The 22132-nt window shown below is 44.2% G+C and overlaps 1 protein-coding gene across 1 annotated transcript in view; it reads right to left on the bottom strand.

Moving 5' to 3' along the window:
• Positions 1-22132, bottom strand: part of CDHR3 (cadherin related family member 3) — a 90403-nt gene that overhangs the window by 54194 nt on the left and 14077 nt on the right. The window contains 1 exon segment of the mRNA XM_077998186.1: positions 5059-5321. Within this exon segment, the coding sequence (XP_077854312.1) occupies positions 5059-5321 (263 nt within the window).

The following is a 22132-nucleotide window of genomic DNA, read 5'->3' as shown; positions in this document are numbered from 1 at the left end:
TTCTTCGTGCCTTTCCACACATTCTTCCATTGTCAGGAGCTTTTGTTGTCTGCACTATCGGTATTTTGGAGATGTGGGAGGGATGCGAGGAACCAGGCCGGAGAGACATCACCAGAATCTAGAGCTATTGCCAGCAGGAACTCTGGCGGCCTGTGTTGGGAGGGTCCTGCTCAAACCAACAGGAGACCAGCCTGTGACTGTTCGTATCTATAGGCACAGACTCCCAGCAACTTAGAGCCTTGAACTCCCAGAAAGCCTGGAGCCCTTCGGGACACTGAGGACTAAATTCCATGTCCTTAATTATGCCAATAGAACCTTTTGGTTATTAATATGATTGGGGCCAGGTGATGAGACACTCAGCATCTTGCAGTGAAGACAGAACTTGGCTCTAATTCCATTTCCACCACTGAACTTCTGGGTGGCCTTGGGAAAATCACCTTCCCTTTCCCTGAGTTTGTTTCCATGTGATTGTAACTAGGGAAATAATCGTTGCCCTAGTTAAACAGCTGAAGAATGATACAAGGTATTAAAAAGCTAGGTTAAGGTACTATGGAAACTGAAGGAGAGAAAAGTTCACTGTGAACTGTGTTTAGCTGGGGAAGGCTTCGTGGAGGAGTTGGTAGGTATTGTGTTGGACGTTGCAAGTTCTAGGTTGGTTAAGAGGAGAACAGAGCCACAGATGTGAATGAGTACTTGTGGTGAAGGAAGAGGGCATGGAGGATTGTTGAGCAGGGGGAAAGACGTATTCTTGTGTCTACCGGTGAACAGAAGCAGCCTAGGAGGCACATAAGTGGAGATGAACTGGTCTCTATGCTGGGCACATGGTAGTGAGGGGCAGCACAGGGGTCAAACACATAGACGCTGGAGACAGACTGACTGGCTTCAAAGCCCAGTCTTCCCATTGCTTGACCCTCCTGTGCCTCAGTTTTCCCATCTGTAAAATGGGGATAATAACACCTACTTTTTGGGTTATGAGGATTCAATGAGCTAATCTATGGGAAGTACTTAGAAGACTGTCTGGCACTGAGCAAACACTCTGCAAATGGTGTCTTTTCTAATCATTAAGTAGTCAAAAACTGTTCAAGGAATATATGTCCACTAAAGCAGGTGGACTTCTGTTGAGATGATCCGCTCTCATGATTTACACCCTGGCTTCCTGATTTACACCCTGGCTCCCTGCTAAACCTGGAGCTCCCTCCTGCACGCCAAGCTTGGACAGATCCTTGACCTCAGTGTTACCTATTGCCAGCCTCTTCTCCTTGGGGAGTAGCTCTCACACTCCAGAGGAAAGAAATAGAACAGTGAAAAAATGGTCCAAAAAAGTTGTATCTTGGAACCAGAAGAATGGTGTTGCTCTCAACACAAATGGAAAAACTGTTCTTGTTCTTGTTACCAGCGTTTATTGAGCATTTTTGTGCCAGACTTGCCAAGTCATTTTGTGGAGCATTTCATTTAATTATCACAATGACCATAGGTTGATAAAACTTCCTCCATTTCACATTTAAGGAGATTAACTAGGAGAGGGAGGTGAAGGAGCTCTCCTAAGGTCATAGCTGGGAGTGGTGGAGCCTCAATTTGGTTGTGGGCAATCTTGCTACAGAGTTTTAGTGAAAGACAGTAAGTTTTGCTTTAGGCATGTTAAATTTGAGGTTGTTCTGGATAAGGCCGAGCACATTTGTAGGCCACAGTGCTCATGACGGTAGATGGGAAAAGAGAGGAGTCAGGCTCAGAGATGGACAAATGAGAGGGGCAGGTGCTGGCCTCCAGAGGATCTCAGAGAGCCCCTCTTTCCACAGCCGGCTGGCAGTCACTCCTCCCTGGCCTCTTAAGCTATGCTTCTGGTGCTGCTCCAGGACAATACCCTTGACCCATGATTAGCTACAAGTGGCTGAATGAGGATCCAACATCCCTCTTGCTGGGCAATAGCAAACCAGTGCAGTATGAGGGCTATGAACAAGGATTCTTGGAACAGCCTGCCTGATTGCAAATCTCAAGCCTGCCGTCTCCTAGCTGTGTTAACTTGGGCAAGTTGCTCAACCACTCTATGCCTCAGTTTTCCCGTCTTCAGAGTGCAAATAACAGTACACCACTTCACAGCATTCTTATGAGGATTAAATGAATGCCTTCACAAAATATTTAGGGAAATTGCTGGCATATGGTAAATGCCTCGTTAATGAAATGTTAGCATCCTCCTCCTCATTATTATCATTACTCCTCCTCACCACTCCCTACACCACCAGAAGTCTCAATAGCTGTGTCCCAAAGCAGGGAGGCTTGGCCTCTTGCATAATTTGGAGTTTACCCTCAGAAAGTACAAATGAGTCACAAGAAATGGTAACCTAGACTCGCCATCCTCCAGAATGTCAAGGCTATCAAAGGAGGGGCTAGGTTCTGCCACAGAGATTTTCATGTCTGGAAGGCTGCAGGAGTAACTCTTGTGAGTGATTTCGGTTGGAGAGTAGGATCTTCTTGGAGGGATGGTAGATGATGTTGGGTAGTTTCTGAGGAGAAGCAATCAGTTCTTAAGAACAGCTTCATGAGTTGTGAAACTGTGGCCATCTTAGTACAAACACAGGGTTGTACGCAGCTGTGGGGTGTGGTGCAAGGAGTGCATATGACTAGGACAGTACACCAAACACTTGAGCCTAGCTGAGTTGAGGTGCTAAGCAATCTGCCCTTTCTAGAGGTTAGGAACAGGATGGAATTCTTCCTTGATTGACAACCCTGCTTGAATCCCGTGGAATGTGGGAAGAGCAGGTCCCATGAAGACAGAGTTGAGAGCTCACCCAAACAGCGATAGATGTGCATGGCAATATGACAGAAAGCCTGGGACTGGCAATCAGGAGACTGAATGAAGTTCTTATTTCACCTTTTACAGCTATATGATCTCAGATAAATCATTTAAACTTGCTGCATCTCTGTTATATCTAAAATAGGAATAAAACATTTCATAATAGTGATGATATTAGTGTTAGTTGTAACAATCAGGAGATCAAATCGCGTGTGGTGGTGCAGTGCCTGTAGTCTCCGCTACTGAGGAGGCTGAGGTGAGAGGATCACTCGAGTCCAGGAATGCAAGTGCAGCCTGGGCAGCATAGTGAAACCCCATCTCAAAAAAAGAAAAAAAAAGAGATCAGGTATGTGAATGTGCCTTGGAGCCTCTATGCAAATTCAAAGGAGCATGGTCATTTTCATCAGTAAAGGCTGTGGACCATAAATGCTGAGGAGGAGAACTCCCACATGGAGACAACCCACATGTCTGTCAATTGATGAATGAAAAAACAAAATATGGAATATAATATAATTCAGCCATAAAAAGCAATGAAGTACTGATCCAGGCTACAATATGGGTGACCCCTGGAAGTTTATGCTAAGTGAAAGAAGTCAGTCATTAAAGACCGCATACTATAATGATTCCATTCATAGGAAATGTCCAGAATAGGCAAATCCATAAAGACAAAGTAGAGTAGTGGTTGCCAGGGATTGAGGGGATAAGGGAATAGGTGAGTGACTGCTAATGGGTACAGGGTTTTGTTTTGAGGTGATGAAAATATTCTAAAATTAGATTGTTGTGATGCTTGCATGACTGTGAATATACTAAAAACGACTGAATTGTACAATTTAAATGGCTGGACTATATGCTGTGTGAATTATACTCAATAAAGCTGTTTTTTAAAATGAGAGCACTGGAGCCAGACTGCCTGGCTTCCAATATCAGCTACCTACTAGCTGTGCAACCCAGGGTAAATTACATAACCTCTCTGTGCTTCATTTTCCCCATCTGTGAAAAGGAGGTAATAAGATAGATACAATCCTTATGTTTTGAGATGAGAAAAGCAAACACATGCAAAGCACTGTCAACAGTACCCAGTATACACAACTCACTGTATAAGGGTAAGAAATTGACAAGGCTTACAGGAACCAAGGAGCAGCAGCAGCTGTTAAAGACAAGCTGGATGTCTAGGGAGTCGGTGGACAGGGCAGTTCAGTCACAGAACCAGCATCTGGGACCCAGGAGTATAAACCGCATGCTGCAATGTAGACTGACTGTGTGCTCCTTACCTCCCCGAGGGCTCCCCTGGGGTGATGAGAATACCAGAAATCTGGGCTCTGGCCTTGAGTCATGGGTTCCGCAGGTCTGCTACAGGGCCCCAATATGCATGCTTTTTCCAAGCTCCCCTAGTCATTAATGATAAGCTGAGTTTAAGAGCACCTGGTGGGAACCTCAGGGAAGTAACCCTGATGCATGACCCAGAGGAATGGCAGGTTGGACCAATGGCAGAGCTGATGATAACAGCAGGAGATTCCCAGGCCAGTTGAGGAAGGAGGTAGGGGCAGGGAATACTGAAAAAATAGGCAGATCCAGACATGGGACCCTAAAGATGCCTTAGAAGTCCTCTGCGGTTACCAGTGGAAAGCATGCAAGAAGCAAGCTTGTCCTCGCTTTAGGGAAGTGACAGCTTTGGAAAAGAGTCAAATGACAAACTAGAAAACAGAGCAGCAGAGGCATGCCTCTTGAATGCCAATGGTTGGCTCTGAATTATCCAAGAGGAAACATTCACATGGTAGGGCTGGACAGTTAGACTTATATTTTTATTAAAGGGTGTATGGCTTTTTAATTAAATAAGTCTCCTCTTAGATGATCTTCTGAAAAAATCAGACTCATAGGAAAGCAGAATCACTAGACACAAGTTAATCAGGGCATGGCTTTTAAAGAGATCAATATCCAAACTACTCCACCCAAAGAATTTAGATACTGTAGGCACACCTAAAACCTGATGTCATGTGAGGGGTGGAGGCAAGAAGAAGCAGCCTTCTATTTGCAACACATTGAGTATAATGCTTATGTGAACTGTACGGAGTAGAGAAGCTCCAAAGGCTACACAGGCATCTTAGCACAGAAGGCCCTGGGATATCTCAAACAGGACTTCTGGATCTTACAAGGGGGAAGATTAAACCAGAATGGAGGAATTCATCACCTATCTGGAATCCCATCCACCCTCATTTTCAGGATCACCTCTTTGCAGACAACACCCATGTTGGTAAGTTGTTGCTTACCTCAAAGTAGGTGCCTGACAGCTGAATCACCCTGAAGGCTTCAGTGAGGGGATTTGAGTTGATTATCTGAGGAAATCCTGGGATCACAGGTGACAGTGATGCTGATAACTTCACAGAAAACTTGTGCACTGAAGTCCCAGGTGGAGAATTCTCTGCCACGTTGCCTATAGCAGGTAAGAGGATTAGGTGTAGTGCTTCTCCCCCTGTGGAGTAAAAAGGGTGCAGGATGACATGAACGCAAAGCCTTTTGCTGGGAGCAGGGACTTAACAGCTTGGTTTGTGGCTTCAATTCGTAGCTCGGGGTGACGATGGGAGCTGGTCACTCCCCAAGAACAAATGCTCTTGCCAAGTGCTGGCAATGGATATGTGAGATCTTCTGGGAGCCAAGAAAACAACCACCACCAAACAACCAAGAAATCTGCTTCTGTCACTCAGTAAATAAAGCTGCTGCTTTTCTCTTGTCTCCCTGCTTCCCTTCTCTTTTCTCCCAGCCTTTGGGAAGAGCAGGGAAAGAGAACTGTGACACCTTAGGAGACAGACGTTGCCTGAAAATGTCATCTCTCTTGCCAGGACCCTGTAGCTTACAAGAGTTTGTTTTCCTTCTCCGTGTCAGTGATCTAGAGGTCATCTGAGAATTAAGTGTGCATGACTGGAGAACACCAAAATCATGGTAAATCTCTCCACATCCATTAACAATCTCAAGGACAATTTTTGGTTATTATTGGACCCTGCAGGCATCATGCAGAGGGCCAAGCAGTACTTCTTGGTTGGTAAATTAACAATCGTTCCACAGAGGAGAAAACAAGAGGCTCAGGGACGGCATGTGAATTTGCCTTGGGCTGCCTTACAGGCAGGGAATTTTGCAATTTAAGAGAAAGCACATTTCTTCCAGGAAAGCCTTGGTACCATTCTAAGGTGCATGACACTGCAAGACTTTGCCAGTGCAGATAAAAGGAACAAGCTGTGTTCTCACATGCTTCCGTAATGATAGTTACTGTTGTGGGTTGAACAGTGTCCCTAAAAGATTCATGTCCACCCAGAACTGAAGAATGACCTTATTTGTCTTTGTTTTTGTTTTTTTGAGACAGTCTCACTCTGCCACCCAGGCTGGCAGATCTCGACTCACTGCAACCTTGCCTCCTGGGTTCAAGTGATTCTTGTGCCTCAGCCTCCCAAGCAGCTGTGATTACAGGTGTGCTCCACCATGCCTGGCTAATTTGTGTATTTTTTTAAAATTTATTTATTTATTATTATTATTATACTTTAAGTTCTAGGGTACATGTGCATAACGTGCAGGTTTGTTACATATGTATACTTGTGCCATGTTGGTGTGCTGCACCCATCAACTCATCAGCACCCCTCAACTCGTCATTTACATCAGGTATAACTCCCAATGCAATCCCTCCCCCCTCCCCCCTCCCCCCTCCCCCCTCCCCATGATAGGCCCCGGTGTGTGATGTTCCCCTTCCCGAGTCCAAGTGATGTCATTGTTCAGTTCCCACCTATGAGTGAGAACATGCGGTGTTTGGTTTTCTGTTCTTGTGATAGTTTGCTAAGAATGATGGTTTCCAGCTGCATCCATGTCCCTACAAAGGACACAAACTCATCCTTTTTTATGGCTGCATAGTATTCCATGGTGTATATGTGCCACATTTTCTTAATCCAGTCTGTCACTGATGGACATTTGGGTTGATTCCAAGTCTTTGCTATTGTGAATAGTGCCGCAATAAACATACGTGTGCATGTGTCTTTATAGCAGCATGATTTATAATCCTTTGGGTATATACCCAGTAATGGGATGGCTGGGTCATATGGTACATCTAGTTCTAGATCCTTGAGGAATCGCCATACTGTTTTCCATAATGGTTGAACTAGTTTACAATCCCACCAACAGTGTAAAAGCGTTCCTATTTCTCCACATCCTCTCCAGCACCGGTTCTTTCCTGACTTTTTAATGATTGCCATTCTAACTGGTGTGAGATGGTATCTCATTGTGGTTTTGATTTGCATTTCTCTGATGGCCAGTGATGATGAGCATTTTTTCATGTGTCTGTTGGCTGTATGAATGTCTTCTTTTGAGAAATGTCTGTTCATAAAAGAGCCCGCATTGCCAAGACAATCCTAAGTCAAAAGAACAAAGCTGGAGGCATCACGCTACCTGACTTTAAACTATACTACAAGGCTACGGTAACCAAAACAGCATGGTACTGGTACCAAAACAGAGATATAGACCAATGGAACAGAGCAGAGTCCTCAGAAATAATACCACACATCTACAGCCATCTGATCTTTGACAAACCTGAGAGAAACAAGAAATGGGGAAAGGATTCCCTATTGAATAAATTGTGCTGGGAAAATTGGCTAGCCATAAGTAGAAAGCTGAAACTGGATCCTTTCCTTACTCCTTATAATTTGTGTATTTTTGAGAGAGATGGGGTTTCACCATGTTGGCCAGGCTGGTCTTGAACTCTTGGCCTCAAGTGATCCACCCGCCTCAGCTTCCAAAACTGCTGGGATTACAGGTGTGAGCCACCATGCCCAGCCAAGAATGATCTTATTTGGAAATAGAGTCTTTGTGGGTGTAATTGGTTGAGAGGCAGTCATACTGGATGAGGGTGGGTCCTAAATCCAGTGGCCAGTGTCCTCATAAGAAAACAGGACATGCACAGAAGGGAAAAGGCCATGATATAATGGAGGTAGAGACTGGAGTGATGCAGCTGCAAGCCCGGGAATGGAAAGGAAACGCAGAAGCTAGGAGGTAGGCATGGAGCAGATATTCCCTCAGAGCCCCCAGCAGGAACCACCCCTGCCAACACCTTGATTGGAGACTTTTGGTCTCCTGAGCTGTGAGAGAATAAATTTCTGTTGTTTTCAAGGCACCCAATTTGTGGTAGTTTGTTACAGCAGCCCTAGGAAATGAATACAATGATCATTTATCCAATGTTACAAGTAAGTGCAAAATGTAAAATCCTGTATTTCATTTACTCCTCAAACACTCCTCTCAGACAGGTATTAATGTCATCATTTTACAGATGGGGAAACTGAGCTGAAATTCACACAGCAAATGATAAATCACAGAGCCAAGATTTACACAGGTCCCCCTTCCCAGCCAGCTTCCCGATCTTGGCTGCCATCAGACCCTGAGAAGAAAACCCTGAACAAGTAGGAGGCACAGGGTGGGTAGGGACAGTAGAAGATTCTGTTCTGCTGAAAGGTATAAATGTTCTAGGAACAAGCAAACCAGGATGTTTTATTTCCGTTGGTGTGTGGTGGGGTGAATGCAGAGGAGTAAATGGAAAAGGAAAAAATTGAAATATAAGCACATTCACTGATACAAGCTTTTATAAATCTAAAGTCATCTTATTTAGTTTAGAGACTAAAATGCATAATGCATAAGTTATTGTCACTCGCAGAATTATCAAGTTTTATGGACAAGGACTGTGCAAGGACTCAGAAATATCAAAACAGCTGAAGTTTAGGGTGATGCGAATATGAATAGATTTTTAAAAATCTTTTACAATTGGCTTTAATATTATAGCATTCTTATGATAAAAACCAGGAAGGAAAGAGTATAATTGAAGTATTTGAGACAAAACTCCCAAAAATAGTTTTTCAAAATGAGCAAAATAATCTATTGCTTTGATGGGTTGGGTATTTGGGGCATAATTCCCTCCCATTCTCTTTTCTCACGAGTGAAAGTCACCAGGGCACCTCTCTGAGCTGTTCATGAGAGTGTTCCCTCACTGTTCAGCAAGACAAGCACAGCAGTACAGGAAATGGAAGGTTGGCAGTCTGTCTCATGGGATGCCCACCTTCTCACCCATATTCTTCCCTTGCCCCTTCCAACCCTCCCCAGTGACTCGTGCCCCTGCAGGCAACAAGCAAAGTTAGAACTTGCTGTGTTTTTTCTCAATAATAGCCTAGGGTAAGGTAGTGCCTAGCCCAAATGAATAGACCACTTCATTTACCAAGCACCTACTCAGCTAGCATCATGCTAGGAGATCCTTGACTGCCTGATCCCCTTAATCCCAGCACAATCCTCCAACACAGGTATTGCTGTCACCATTGCGCACATCTGAGATTATACGCTCAGGAAGCAGTCATGGAGGACCCTGGTTCATGGCATCTGGATCTTGTAGCTGACAGACTACACATACCTACTACAGACAGTCGGTCACTCCATGCCTGTCACATGACCATGCACATAGGATGCATCGTAGTTATTCAGTGACCCTGGGACACTGCAACAACATGGCTGTGGGAGCTGGTAAAAAATTGACTTTCAACCTAGATGTTAGATCTGGATGATGTGATTTGTAAGAGGCTGTTTTTGGAACAACACGAAGAATTGAGCTGCAGTGTGAGCGTGGTGTGAGCTTGGGTAGGAGGGACTTGCTAAGCTCCACTCAGGGCTCTCCACAGCCTCACCCCAAGTGGAGAGTTCACGGTGGCTCCCAACCTTAGTGCATCTCCTTTGGGGAGCTGGGCTGTAGAGAAGCTATACTCCCCAAATATTGCCTGGTGATAGTTCCTGGTTTGCTTTGCTAGAAGTATATCCACTGATTTTCTTGAATTGATCATAACTTTGATAATTCCTGGATCTGAGAGACTAATTCTATGAAAGATCCAGCATTCCAATCCTAGGCTTCTGAATCCAAGGACAGCTCCATGATGTCTCCTTAAATCGGAGAGTTTTTCATCTTCCTCCTTGAATGGTCATATTTTGAATGGTAGTGAGGGAGATACTTTTGAGAAGTTGATATAGCCAGTGACTCTCAAGCCATTTTTATTGGGAACTGCCTGTCCCATGTATGGCGAAAGCCAGACTGTCCTTGGATATGCCCTTTCTGCCGATATTCTTGCTAGAAACGGTCTTTTTTTCAGGGTAGCCTGTCTTCCCAGGGCAAGGCCATGTGTGCCAGGGTCATGCAAATGAATCCTTAAAACTTTGAGGCAGACGTCCTAGTGACGCTGATTTTTTTTTTTTTTTTTTTTTTTCCTTTTAAACGGAGTCTCACTCTGTCGCCCAGGCTGGAGTGCAGTGACGCAATCTCGGCTCATGGCAACCTCTGCCTCCCGGGTTCATGTCATTCTCCTGCCTCAGCCTCCTGAGCAGCTGGGACTACAAGCACCTGCCACCACGCCATTTATACAAAATAAAAATTTTTTGTATTTTTAGTAGAGACAGGGTTTCACTGTGTTAGCCGGGATGGTCTTGATCTCCTGACCTCGTGATCCTCCTGCCTCGGCCTCCCAAAGTGCTGGGGATACTGATTTTTTTAAAAAAGATAGCAAAGCTGGGTTCTCCTGACCTTAACTCAAAACCCAGTTTCTCCAGCTCTATTGCTATTTGTAAAAGAAGTAGTAGTAGTACTAATAGCAATAACAAGAATAATAAGTGACTAGGGTCCATACCCTAAAAATAGAGTAATTAATAAAATACAATATTCACAAAATGTTAAAGCCATCTGTTATACAGGTAAGCTTAAGCAGTGTATCCAAAGGCACCCATCTGGTCAATGGCAGAGGGAAGATTAGAGGCCAGGTGCCAGCTCTCTCTAAAACACTGCATACTTTCCTTCCATTGCTGGTCTTCCAGGCTTTCTTTGGTGGTCTGAGTGTTAGAGAGCAAGAAGCAGGCTCTAATGGAATTTGACTTACACATGCATCTTAATTAAGAATCGAACTAGAATTGCTTGAAGCATGTACTTTGGAAAAGAAAGAGCATGCGAAAGATTTATTGTCAGCCACGGTGGCCCACTGAAACATCTTGCTTGTGGCTGAGATCTGGATGCATGATGTGCTCATTTGTCTCCCTTGAATCACTGCCTCTCCAGAAATGGACCAATGGGGCCTCCCTGGGAGCTTATGTTGGGATAACTAAGGCTTCCACAGTCTCAGAGAGGAGGAAGTTGGCCACCCTAGATCTCTGACACTGAAAGTGGAGATGCGGGTCAAGAATGTGGGGTGATGCCATCTTCTTGGGGTGTAGCTGCTCTAACAAAGAGCTCTGCTTTCAATACACAGAGCAGGACTCACTGAGACCATCACTCAATAGCTACCTCTTCATTCTCTCTAGTACCTAATCAAACGGCAGTGAACAAGATCAGTTCTGTGAAAAGAACAAGAGATTTGGAATCAGACCCCTGGCTTCAAGCCTTAGCTTTGCCACTACTTGACTGTGTGACCTTAGGCTGGTCCCTTGACTTCTCTGGGCTGTGGTGCTACATTAACAGTAGCCACTAAACAAGGTCCCATTGCTAAAGAAGACTCATGGGACCCAAATGACAATGCTTACAAATCTACAGTTTTATTACACAAAACGGATACAGCATAGCAACAACATGAAAGTAAGGATACACACTACCGCTGAAGGCTGCCTTGGCAAGAGATCCACAGAGGCCAGGTGCAGGCTAGGCTCTTACTGTTGTCTTTTCTCTATGGGACGGAAGATCTCATTTTCTTGGATCACGAACCGCCAATGTATGCACAAATGTCTTGGAATTATGGAGTCTTTGCTGGGATTTTCTTTCTGTTTTGCTGTAGGTATATTCTTGTTATATAACTGGCCTCAACAGCAGAACCCACGGGAGGTCCTCATCCACACCAGGTGCAAATAATCCATCTCACTGTTGTCAATAAACAATTCTTACAAGCTGCTACAAACCATTCAGAAACTCCTAGAACCATGGTTACAAAGCAACACTATTAATCAGCATGCTTCATGCCTTGACCAGGGGTTAGTGTGATGCAAGAACTTCAGCAGAAAAGTTCAGGCTAATATCAGGCCTATGGAAACTTATTCTTATAGCACAGATACCACATAAGAAAATGCATATGCTCAGCTGGGCACGGTGGCTCACGCCTGTAATCCCAGCACTTTGGGAGTCTGAACCAGGCAGATCACCTGAGGTCAGGAGTTTGAGACTAGCCTGGCCAACATGGTGAAACCCTACCTTACTAAAAATACAAAAATTAGCAGTGTGTGGTGGCAGCTGCCTGTAATTCCCACTACTTGGGAGGCTGAGGCAGGAGAATCACTTGAACCGGGAGGTGGAGGTTGTAGTGAGCCCAGATTGCGCCACTGCACTCCAGCCTGGGCAACAGAGCAAGATTCCGTCTCAAGAAGAAAAAAAAAAAAAAAGAGAGAGAGAGAGAAAGAAAGAGAAGAAAATGCATATGCTCAGTAAACTATAGAGCATTGTCAAATGTTATTTCAACATATGCAACTTTTTCCTATTTCTTTAACTTCCACAATATATACCCCTTCTGAATGGGATGTTCACCCACCCCCTTTTTTGGGGGGAACAAGGGACAATCCAGGCCAAGCAAGATTAACAGAAAAGAGCCCTTTATAAGACATAGAAGAAAAGGTGATCCAATTAGTGATTCTGTATATTAGGTTGGTGTAAAAGTAATTGTGGTTTTTACCAAAACTGCGATTAATTTTGTACCAGCTAGGTCATAATTGGCAAGAAACAGATGTGTTTATCTTAGAACATCACTATGGGGTGGGCCTGAGAAAGGCTTGTTTCTTTCAAATCTCTTCCAACTACACAGAGGCAAAAGTGGATGGATTCCAGTGACTGACTGACAGCTTGGGCTGGGGGTGAGGTTGCCATGGGCAAGGAAGAGCTGAGAGAAGGGACTGTCTTTTGTTCTTCTGAGGTGACTGAACAGGAAAGTGACATGATGGAAAAAGTAGAAACCTCTTGCAACATTCTTTGGGTCCTATATATAGGGTTAATTGGCTGATAGAAAGACTTTCTAGAAATGGATTGCATCTTCCAGCCTTTTCATATATGAGAGCATTGAGAAGCATTTACACTTTAATTTCCAAGAATAAGAAACTCAGTCTCAGGCCTTTGATTTCCCAACACTGGCTAGCAGAGAACCCTGGCTAGCAGGTACAGACGATGAGCTGAAGAAAGCTGTGATCGCCTCTTGCCCAGAGCTTGTGGACAAACTCAGTTCGATGGGTTTGATACCTTTTCATGTCCATGCGAATCTTCTAGCTCCCAAGGATCCCTTCTTTCATTAAATACCCTGGCATTTTTCATTTCCAGGAGGGTAATACAAAAGCTGGTTCCTTGGATACTTCTTCAAAACATAGACAGCTTCCGCATGCAGTGGATTTTAAAATACCAAGGGTCCTTCTCTAGGTCCTTCATCTTCTGGGACTCACACGTGATCCTTTGGGACTGATGGAGCCAGAATACTGCTTTGTCTCAACTCTTCGCACTGGGACAGTTGAGAGTTTTGTCTAGTTTGTATTCTTGTAGAGCCTCCCTTTGTAAGCTGTTGGTGGAATGGGCACTATAGCTTCACAAAGGGAAACTCATCTTCATAGGAGCTGGAAGAGACAGAAGCTAATTTAAATGTCAATATCAAGCAGGAAAAAGATCTAAAGCTCTACATTTGGGGTGTATCAGTAAATGTGGGGAAAAAACCATACCAGACTCAAAAAGTAGGAAAATAAAAACAGCAAACATGTATTGGATACCCTCTAGATATGTGGCACACAGGGACAATGAGCAATAAGATATATGAAATCTGTTATTGCAGGGCTGACATTCTAGTTGAAGAGGCAGAAATGGCCTCTTCAGATGAATTACAGATGAATTACAGTATGATAGCTCATGCTACTTTTGGCTGAGCACTGAATCTGTATCAGGTGCTGGACTGAACTCTTGGCATGCAGTCCATGTGCAGGCAGGAGGAGCTCCAGGGTGCAACAGCAGGAGCACTCCCCAAGAGCTAGGTCAATCCAGGAAGGCTCCATGGCAGGGATGGGACGTCAGTTGGGCCTTGAAGGAAGCATAGGAGTTAGACCCCATGAAAGGAAAGAGGATACTTTATGTTACTCTATTTATTTATTTATTTATTTATTTATTTATTTGAGATGGAGTCTTGCTCCGTTGCCCAGGCTGGGGTGCAATGATGCAATCTCAGCTCACTGTAACCTCTACCTCCCGGCTTCAAGCGATTCTCCTGCCTCGGCCTCCTGGGTAGCTAGGATTATAGGCACCCACCTTCATGCCCGGCTAATTTTTTACTGTGTGTTACTTTATCTGAGATTATTATAGTGATTCCTGCTTCCAACACCCTGAAGGGGTGCTGATGTGGCTGCCTCGCTAGAATCCTCTGTAGCCCAGGTGTTGGAGTGTGAGGGTAATGACCAGGTTCTCAGACTCACAAAAGAAGATGAGAGAGAAACAGTTTGCGTCACAGCAGCCCTTCCAAAAAATAAGATTTGACCTAAGGGATTCTATTGTGTGTTTTAAATAAGAAATCTCAAGTATTTCTTGCAAACCTTTGTGATCTATCCCTTTCACACTTCTGATAAAGTTCCAAATGATAGTGTTCAGTGTAAGAAATTGGATTCTTCCTAACCTCACTCTTTTCCCAGTGACAATAAAAGTCACCTTGACTCAAATGATTATGGCCCTAAAAGCCCATATTTCTGGGGGAAATCTGAAATGTTTACTTCAAGTGACAGTCTGAACTGCTTATAGCCCACTTCACATTCACAGGTTATCCTGCCCTCTGCTGAGTTGAAAAGCCCAAGATAGAAGCGGGCTCAATATTAGGAAACCCAGTTGTTTACTTATCTTATTAGGAGATCGAAGAGGATAATTAAATGGTCATTTTCATAGATCTTGAAAAAGCGTTTGATTTAAAAATCCATTTTTATTTAGAAATAAGTACTCAAATATTCTTACATTTAGTTTTATTTATTATATTTTTATTTAGAAATAAACACTCTAATATTCTTATGTTAATAAGAATAAAAGCCACCTCCTTAACATATAAAACATTTCTCTCTCACACCAAAAGTTAACATCATGCTTAATGGGAAACAAGACAGGAATTTATAATCTTGTCATTATTTAATAATGATCAGAATGTCCAGGCCTGGCAGTTAGATAAGAAAAAAATAGGAGCTATAGAAATAGGAGAAGAAGAATATAAATGTTCATTTTTTCAAACATGGAAAATTCATGAGAATCACCTGAAAAAGCATGCCAAATAGTAAGATCATCTGTTAATAGATTTCCCTACATCATACAATAATCAGCTGAAAGATGTAGGGAAGAAGAGATTCCATTTACAAATGTAAAAATGAAAAAGTAAAATAACTAGAAATAACCATAATCAGAATGTGCCAAATCTCTATGAAGGAAACCTCAAAATACTCCTAAGAAAAACAGATGAAGACTCAAACAAGTATCTAGAACCCTGTTCTTGGATTAGGAAAACTCAAGATCATAAATAATACTCACTAACACTTACTAAGCATTTACTATGTACTCAGACACTCTTCTAAGTATTTTACTACATAATTCATCAAAGATGTAAATTATCCCTAAATTAATTTGCAAATTTAACATAATTAAATTCCATACATTATGCATTTACTACCTATTCAGAAATAACATTTAATTTTAAAAGCTCAATTTCAATAATCCAAGCTGACATAAAAAAGATCATCTAAGATTCTTGATGCCCTTGAATGAGGAAGAGGGAGTAAAAGGATCACTAGATTGAGTCTTTGGCCCTTCTATCAGAAGGTGCTTTCTTTGTTCAAGAGGAAGACACCCCCTCAGTTGCTCACTTTCCTCACGGGATCGCTTGTTAACCTCAAGTTGCCCTACGAGGCTCCAGAGAAGGGCCAGAATCTCCATAAAGACTCACTTGACATACACACAAAGCTCTGCTACGAACACTATTTTCCCACCCTTAGATCTCAGGAGGACTACCAAATGCAGGCAGTTAACCCAAGAGCGTTACTACCAACATAGATTAGATGAGGCTCTTTAAGCATCTCTCTTCTCCAGGGCTCCTACCCGGTCCCCCAGGGCTCCCTGGAACTGCATCACCTCATTCATTATTGCAGCTAAGCCCTCAGTTGAACAAGCCTCCCAGGGGCAATTTCCTTTTTGGGGGACATTGTCATACAATGGTATTATGCAGACCAAGTAGGCAAGCAAGGTTCCAAAGCAAAATTGAGTTCCCACCTGACATGGCACCCAGGAGAGCCAGGAGAATGATTGCTTCTTGCATACTTGATGGTCATAACTGTGTGTGCTTCCAGCACATTGTCCATAGCCTGAATCCCATCTGCACCCAAAGTTTATTCCAGACGCCACTCAGCTTCTCCTCCTGGTTTTGTTGCCATGTAAGAAATCAAACAGAGGCTTTGATGGTAGCCAAGAGGGACTCCAAACACCACAGGACTGTTTGTTCTTTGATTACCTGCTTCTGTGACTTCATGGTACCCAAGAGACCAACCAGCCAGTCCTGGTCAGCTCAGAGTTCACCTTAAAAGTCCACACTCACCAAGTGCCTCAACCAAGAGCTCCAAAAGAGAAGGCAAAAGAGAAAGCCAAGACACGGAGACTACAGTAAGAGCTGGACATGCTTAGTCCGCCCACAATGGTGTCAGTCGCCCTGCAGCCAGGCTTGTGATCATTCCCAGAAACAGGGCTGGGAAGTGGGAGTTATTCTGCTGTCCTGAATCAATGAGTAGAACTCAGACTTGGGAATTAACTGGCACTTGTTCTAAAGACAAGATCTGAGAGCTGGGAGCAGACCCCTCCTCGAGGCTGACCTGAGGTGGAAGACTCTGTCCTCTGATTCCACCCCTCACCACTGCCCCTCCAGCCCTCGAAGAAGCCTGTGAAGGAAGATTACTGGAGTTGGGAGGCTTCTGCCCACTGGGGAGTGATGCAGGTGTTGCCCTTCACGATGTCTTTCTGTTCCACACAGCCCTGTGCCAGGGCCCAAGATGTGGCATGTGAACAAATGCAGGCGGGCGTCTAGTCTCCACTGAGAAGGAGCAACAGCAGAGCAGACAGAGGATGGCCGAGGACTGACCTGTCCCCTTGACATGGTGCAGTGAGAGAAGTAGTGTGCACAGTGGAAGGCAGCTGGGCTTGGACCATCTCTCCCGTTCCTCTGCCAGCTAGGGGAGGAGAGCGCAGCAACCCAAGGCTGGGGGCAGGAATGCAGTGAAGAAGGTGGGGAGTTGAGTCAGAACCTCCCAGTCTGGACGAGACCCTACAGGCGCTCTGAAAACTACACACACGCCCCACAAGTGAACCAGCTTTTGGCACCTGCTACACGGAAGTCACCAACGAGGGGTAGAGGGAGACAGTGTTGTGGAACCAAACTGGCGTCTGCTCACCCGGTGCAGTAAAACCAGATATCCACACCAAGGTTTTTGTGGCAATAGAAAGGAAGGCGTTTATTTGCAAGAGTACCAAGCAAGAAAGGCTCAGAGAGTGAGGGGTTTGACCCAGGCCACGCCGCCTGCCAGTGTCCCCTGTGTCCCCTGCATCCCAAACCTAAGGTGGCAAGGCTGCCCTTCCCTTCCACCACATCCAAACATTTGACAAGCCCTTTCCAGCCTCCAAGTGCCTCCTGCCAGACCCCTTCCCTGACTTGCTGCTACTGTCCTTGCCTCTGGCCTGGGCTCTGGCCCACAGCACATCCTACAGAAACTTAGGTTAATTTCGCCAAAGTACAATTTTTGTCATTTACTTTCCTGCTCAAAATAACGGTTCCCTTAAGAAAAGTTGACTTTTCCTGTGTAAAGCATGAAGGAAAGGTAGTAAGATTAGGAAAGTTAGTCTATAGTTCTCTGTTTGAAGCACAAAGATGGTAACAAAAAAAAAAAACAAAAACAAAATGGAGTTTTGCTGTGTGACCTTAGGCAATTTACCTAACCTTTCAGAATCTCAGTTCCACTCACTTATGTAAATCAGGGAAAATAATACCTGCTACACAGTATCATCTCAAGCAATACACAAGAGAAAGAAGTGAAAGAAACTGGCCCATGCTATGTGTTTTTAAAAATACTTTTTTTTGTTTTTTAGTGTTCTTTTTGTTTTGTTTTGTTTTTGGAGACAGAATCTCACTCTCACTCTGCCTCCCAGGCTGGAGTGTAGCAGTGTGATCATAGCTCATTACAGCCCCAATCTCCTGGGCTCAAGCAATCCTCCCACCTCAGCCTCTGGAGTAGCTGGGACCACAGGCATGCACCACCACACCAGGCTAATTTTTAAATTTGTTTTGTAGAGAGGAGGTCTCCCTATGTTGCCCAAACTGGTCTCAAACTTCCGGGCTCAAGCGATTCTCCCACCTTGGCCTCCCCAAGTGTTGACATTACAGGAATGTGCCGCACTACTTTTTCCTAATAGGACCCTGGCAAGGGCCGAAACATAGCAGATACTCAATATGCATCAGCCAAATAAAAAGAGAAATAAACAACAGTTGCCAAGCTACTAATTCTCACCTCTCAGTTTTTCCTGACATGTGAGTTACTGTAAATAATCCATTTCATTATGCATAATTAAAGCTGAAGCGATGGCTCAGATTAAGTTATGGAAAACGTCAGAATAATTAAACTTTTGCATTAAAGAAACTCACATCTGTTTAATTTTCAGCCTGACTGCACAGCATTTTTCATGCTGCCCTGTTTTTACCAGGATAGCATGCCTCCCCTTACTTCCCTTCCCTGGTTCTAGGGAGCAAAAGGGTCATCTTTTGGAATTGGCTGTGGGTGTTTTCTCCTGTAATTACAGCTTCTGTTTCCAGCCCCGAGGTTGTTTCTGCCATTGCCATGGGCTGCTGCCCATGTGTCAATTCCCATCTCCCTCTGAAATCACCTAGTCCTAGCACCAGAGACCCAACTGGGCCTGAGTCGCACCAAGGCTGAATGGGACCTTGCGGTCTCTGGCTCTCCTGTCCCTGACTGCCAGCATGCTGAGCTGTCCTGGGTCCACCAAGGTCTCAACCGGATGGGATGAATGGGTCTCTTAGGCAGGGCAGGCACCCCTCCAGCTTCACATGAGACCCAGGAGCCTTTTCCTACATGCTGTCTGGCTCAGCAGTGATTCAGGTCCTTAGAGTATTTCAGGGGACTTCCCTGGGAACTAGCTACTGTAAGGGTCTAATTTGCTAGCAAAGGAGTTGAGGTCCAAACATTTTTTGACTTGGAACTTGGAACGCAATTACCCTCACATAATCTAGTCATGCACTGCATATAGTCATGCACTGCATAACGACATTTCCATCGACCATGGACTTTGTACACAATGGTGGTCCCATAGATGATAATGGAGCTGAAACATTACTGTCAACTAGTGACGTTGTAGCTGTTGTAACATCATAGTGCAACACGTTACTCATGTGTTTGGAGAGAGGCTGGTGGAAACAAACCTACTGCACTGCTAGTCATGTAAAAGTCTAGTGCGTACAGTTATGTACAGTACATAATACTTATGATAATAAATGTATACTTGGCATTTTAGAGTATACTCCTACTTATTAAAAAAAATAAAGCTGGCCAGGCACCATGGCTCACGCCTGTCATCCCAGCACTTTGGGAGGCTGAAGCAGGTGGATCACAAGGTCAGGAGTTCGAGACCAGCCTGGCCAACGTGGCAAAACCCTGTTTCTACTAAAAATACAAAAGTTAGCTGGGCGTGGTGGTGGGCACCTGTAGTCCCAGCTACTTGGGAGGCTGAGGCAGGAGAATCTCTTGATCTTGGGAGGCGGAGGTTGCAGTGAGCCAAGATCACACCATTGCACTCCACCCTGGGTGATACAGTGAGACTCCATCTCAAAAAAAAAAAAAAGCTAATTGTGCTAATTGTAGAACAGCCTCTGGCAGGTCCTTAGGAGGTATCTAGAAGGAGGCATTGTTATCATAGAAGATGACATGTGTGTTATTGCTCCTGAAGACCTTCCAGTGGGACAAGATGTGGAGATGGAAGACAATGGCATTGATGATCCTGACCCTGTGCAGGTCTAGACTAATGTGTGTTTGTGTCTTCATTTTTAACAAAAAAGTTTTATGAGTTTAAAAAAATAGAAAAATATTATAGATTAAGGCTATAAAGAAAATATTTCTTGTACAGTTGTGCGATGTCTTTTAAGCTGTTATTACAACAGAGCCAAAAGTTTTAAAAATATAAAAGTTTGTAAAAATGTTACAGTAAGATAAGGTTAATTTATTATTGAAGAAAGAAAATTTGAAAAATAAATGGAGTGGACTAAGTTTACAAACTCTACAGTAGTGTACAGTAATGTCCTAGGCCTTTACATTCACTCACCACTCACTCACTCACCTATAGCAACTTCCAATCCTGCAAACTCCATTCATGGTAAGTGTCCTATAGAGGTGTACCATTTTAAAAAATCATTTATGCAGTTTTTTTTTTTTTTTTTTTTTTTTTGACAGAGTCTCGCACTGTCACCTGGGCTGGAGTGCAATGGTGTGATCTTGGCTCACTGCAACCTCTGCCTCCTGGGTTCAAGGGATTCTCCTGCCTCAGCCTCCCAAGTAGCTGGAATTACAGGCACCCGCCACCATGCCCAGCTAGTTTTCTGTATTTTCAGTAGAGAGAGGATTTCACTATGTTGGCCAGGCTGGTCTCAAACTCCTAACCTCGTGATCCACCCGCCTCGGCCTCCCAAAGTGCTGGAATTACAGGTGTGAGCCATCGCACCCGGCCTTATGCAGTGTTTTTACTGTACCTTTTCTATGTTTACATATACAAATACATGCCATCGAGTTACAATTGCCTACAGTATTCAGCACAGTAACATGCTGTACAGGTTTGTAGCCTATGAGCAATAGACTTTACCATAGAGCCCAGGTGTGTAATAGGCTATACCATTGACGTTTGTGTAAGTGCAGTCTATGATGTTCACACAGTGATGAAATTGCCTAGTATTGCATTTCTCAGAATGTATCCCCATCATTAACTAACTGTACTTGTCTGTACTTTAAATATTGCAGCCTTAAGATGAGACACAGAAGTACTGTGCAACGGCTGGGCTCTGTTAGCAGCTCCACGGGCGTTGGTGGACTGGCCTACAAGCCTCCTCTCCTTTGTATCTGCGGGGCAGGTCTGTTCATGGTCCGTTCTTTCAGGACTGAAACTATGGGCTTCCAGGAACCCAAAACTTAGAACAGAACACCCAAGTTCCACCATTCGAGCACCTCCCCCATCTCAGGCCTCCCTCAGGAAAAGCACTCAGGGAAGACCCCTGCTCACAGCAATGGTGCCATGCAGATGGCACAAAGCTGCTTGCAAGAATGGAAACACATCCCTCCCCGTGTCTTCTTTGTGGGCCACTGCCCTAGCACACACACTGCTTTAGCACCACATCTCATGGATCTTTTGTACATCTGTCTCCAGGCAGCCTTGGCAAGTTTTCCAGGACAGAGCGGCTCTTATGCTTCTTTGCACTCCAATTGCTTCGCATTTAACACTGTGCCAGATGCAGAGCAAGTTCTCAAAAAATATGGAATTACTGAACTTGCTTTCTACTTCCTTGCCTTGAGCCATGCTCTCCTCTCACACCCACCCCAAACATCGACCCAGTGAGAGCCCCCCAGCTCTTGCAGGGATAGAAATAAAGAAGTCCCACAGCCCTTCTCACTTCTAGAACCCTTGAGCTGCATTCCCCGACTGGCCTTGAGGACTATGGGAGGGGCTCCTCGGAAGCCAAGGCTCTCAGCACCCACTGCTAGGGTCCTTCTCCTGGCTTCACGGGTAGAAGAGTGACTGAGAAGACGTACTTGGGGCTCAGCCCCACCTGACTCCAGGGCACATTCTGTGAGTGTGGGCTGGGCTGCCTGCCCTCTGGGCTCACATCCCCAGATAATTCTTTTATTTTTTTTCCAAACAGTTTGTGATATAATTCACATACCATACAATGCACCCAGTTAAAGTGTACAATTCAGTGATTTTTAGTATATTCATAGAGTTGTGCAACCATCATCATAATCAATTTTATAACATTTTCATCCCCCCTAAAGAAAAACCTCTTCAATCCTTAGCAGTTACTCTCAATTTTCCTCTAACTCTCGCCCCCAACCCTAGCAACCACTAATCTACCTTCTATCTCTATAGATTTCCTTATTCTGGGCATTTCATATGAATAAAATCATACAATATGTGGCCTTTAAAAAATTTTTTTTTTTAATTTTTGAGATGGAGTCTCACTGTATCACCCAGGCTAGAGGGTAGTGGTGCGATCTCAGCTCACAGAAACCTCT

Source organism: Macaca mulatta, chromosome 3 (genome assembly GCF_049350105.2).
Source record: "Macaca mulatta isolate MMU2019108-1 chromosome 3, T2T-MMU8v2.0, whole genome shotgun sequence".
Lineage (NCBI taxonomy): Eukaryota > Metazoa > Chordata > Mammalia > Primates > Cercopithecidae > Macaca > Macaca mulatta.
This window is presented reverse-complemented; position numbering and strand designations above follow the sequence as displayed.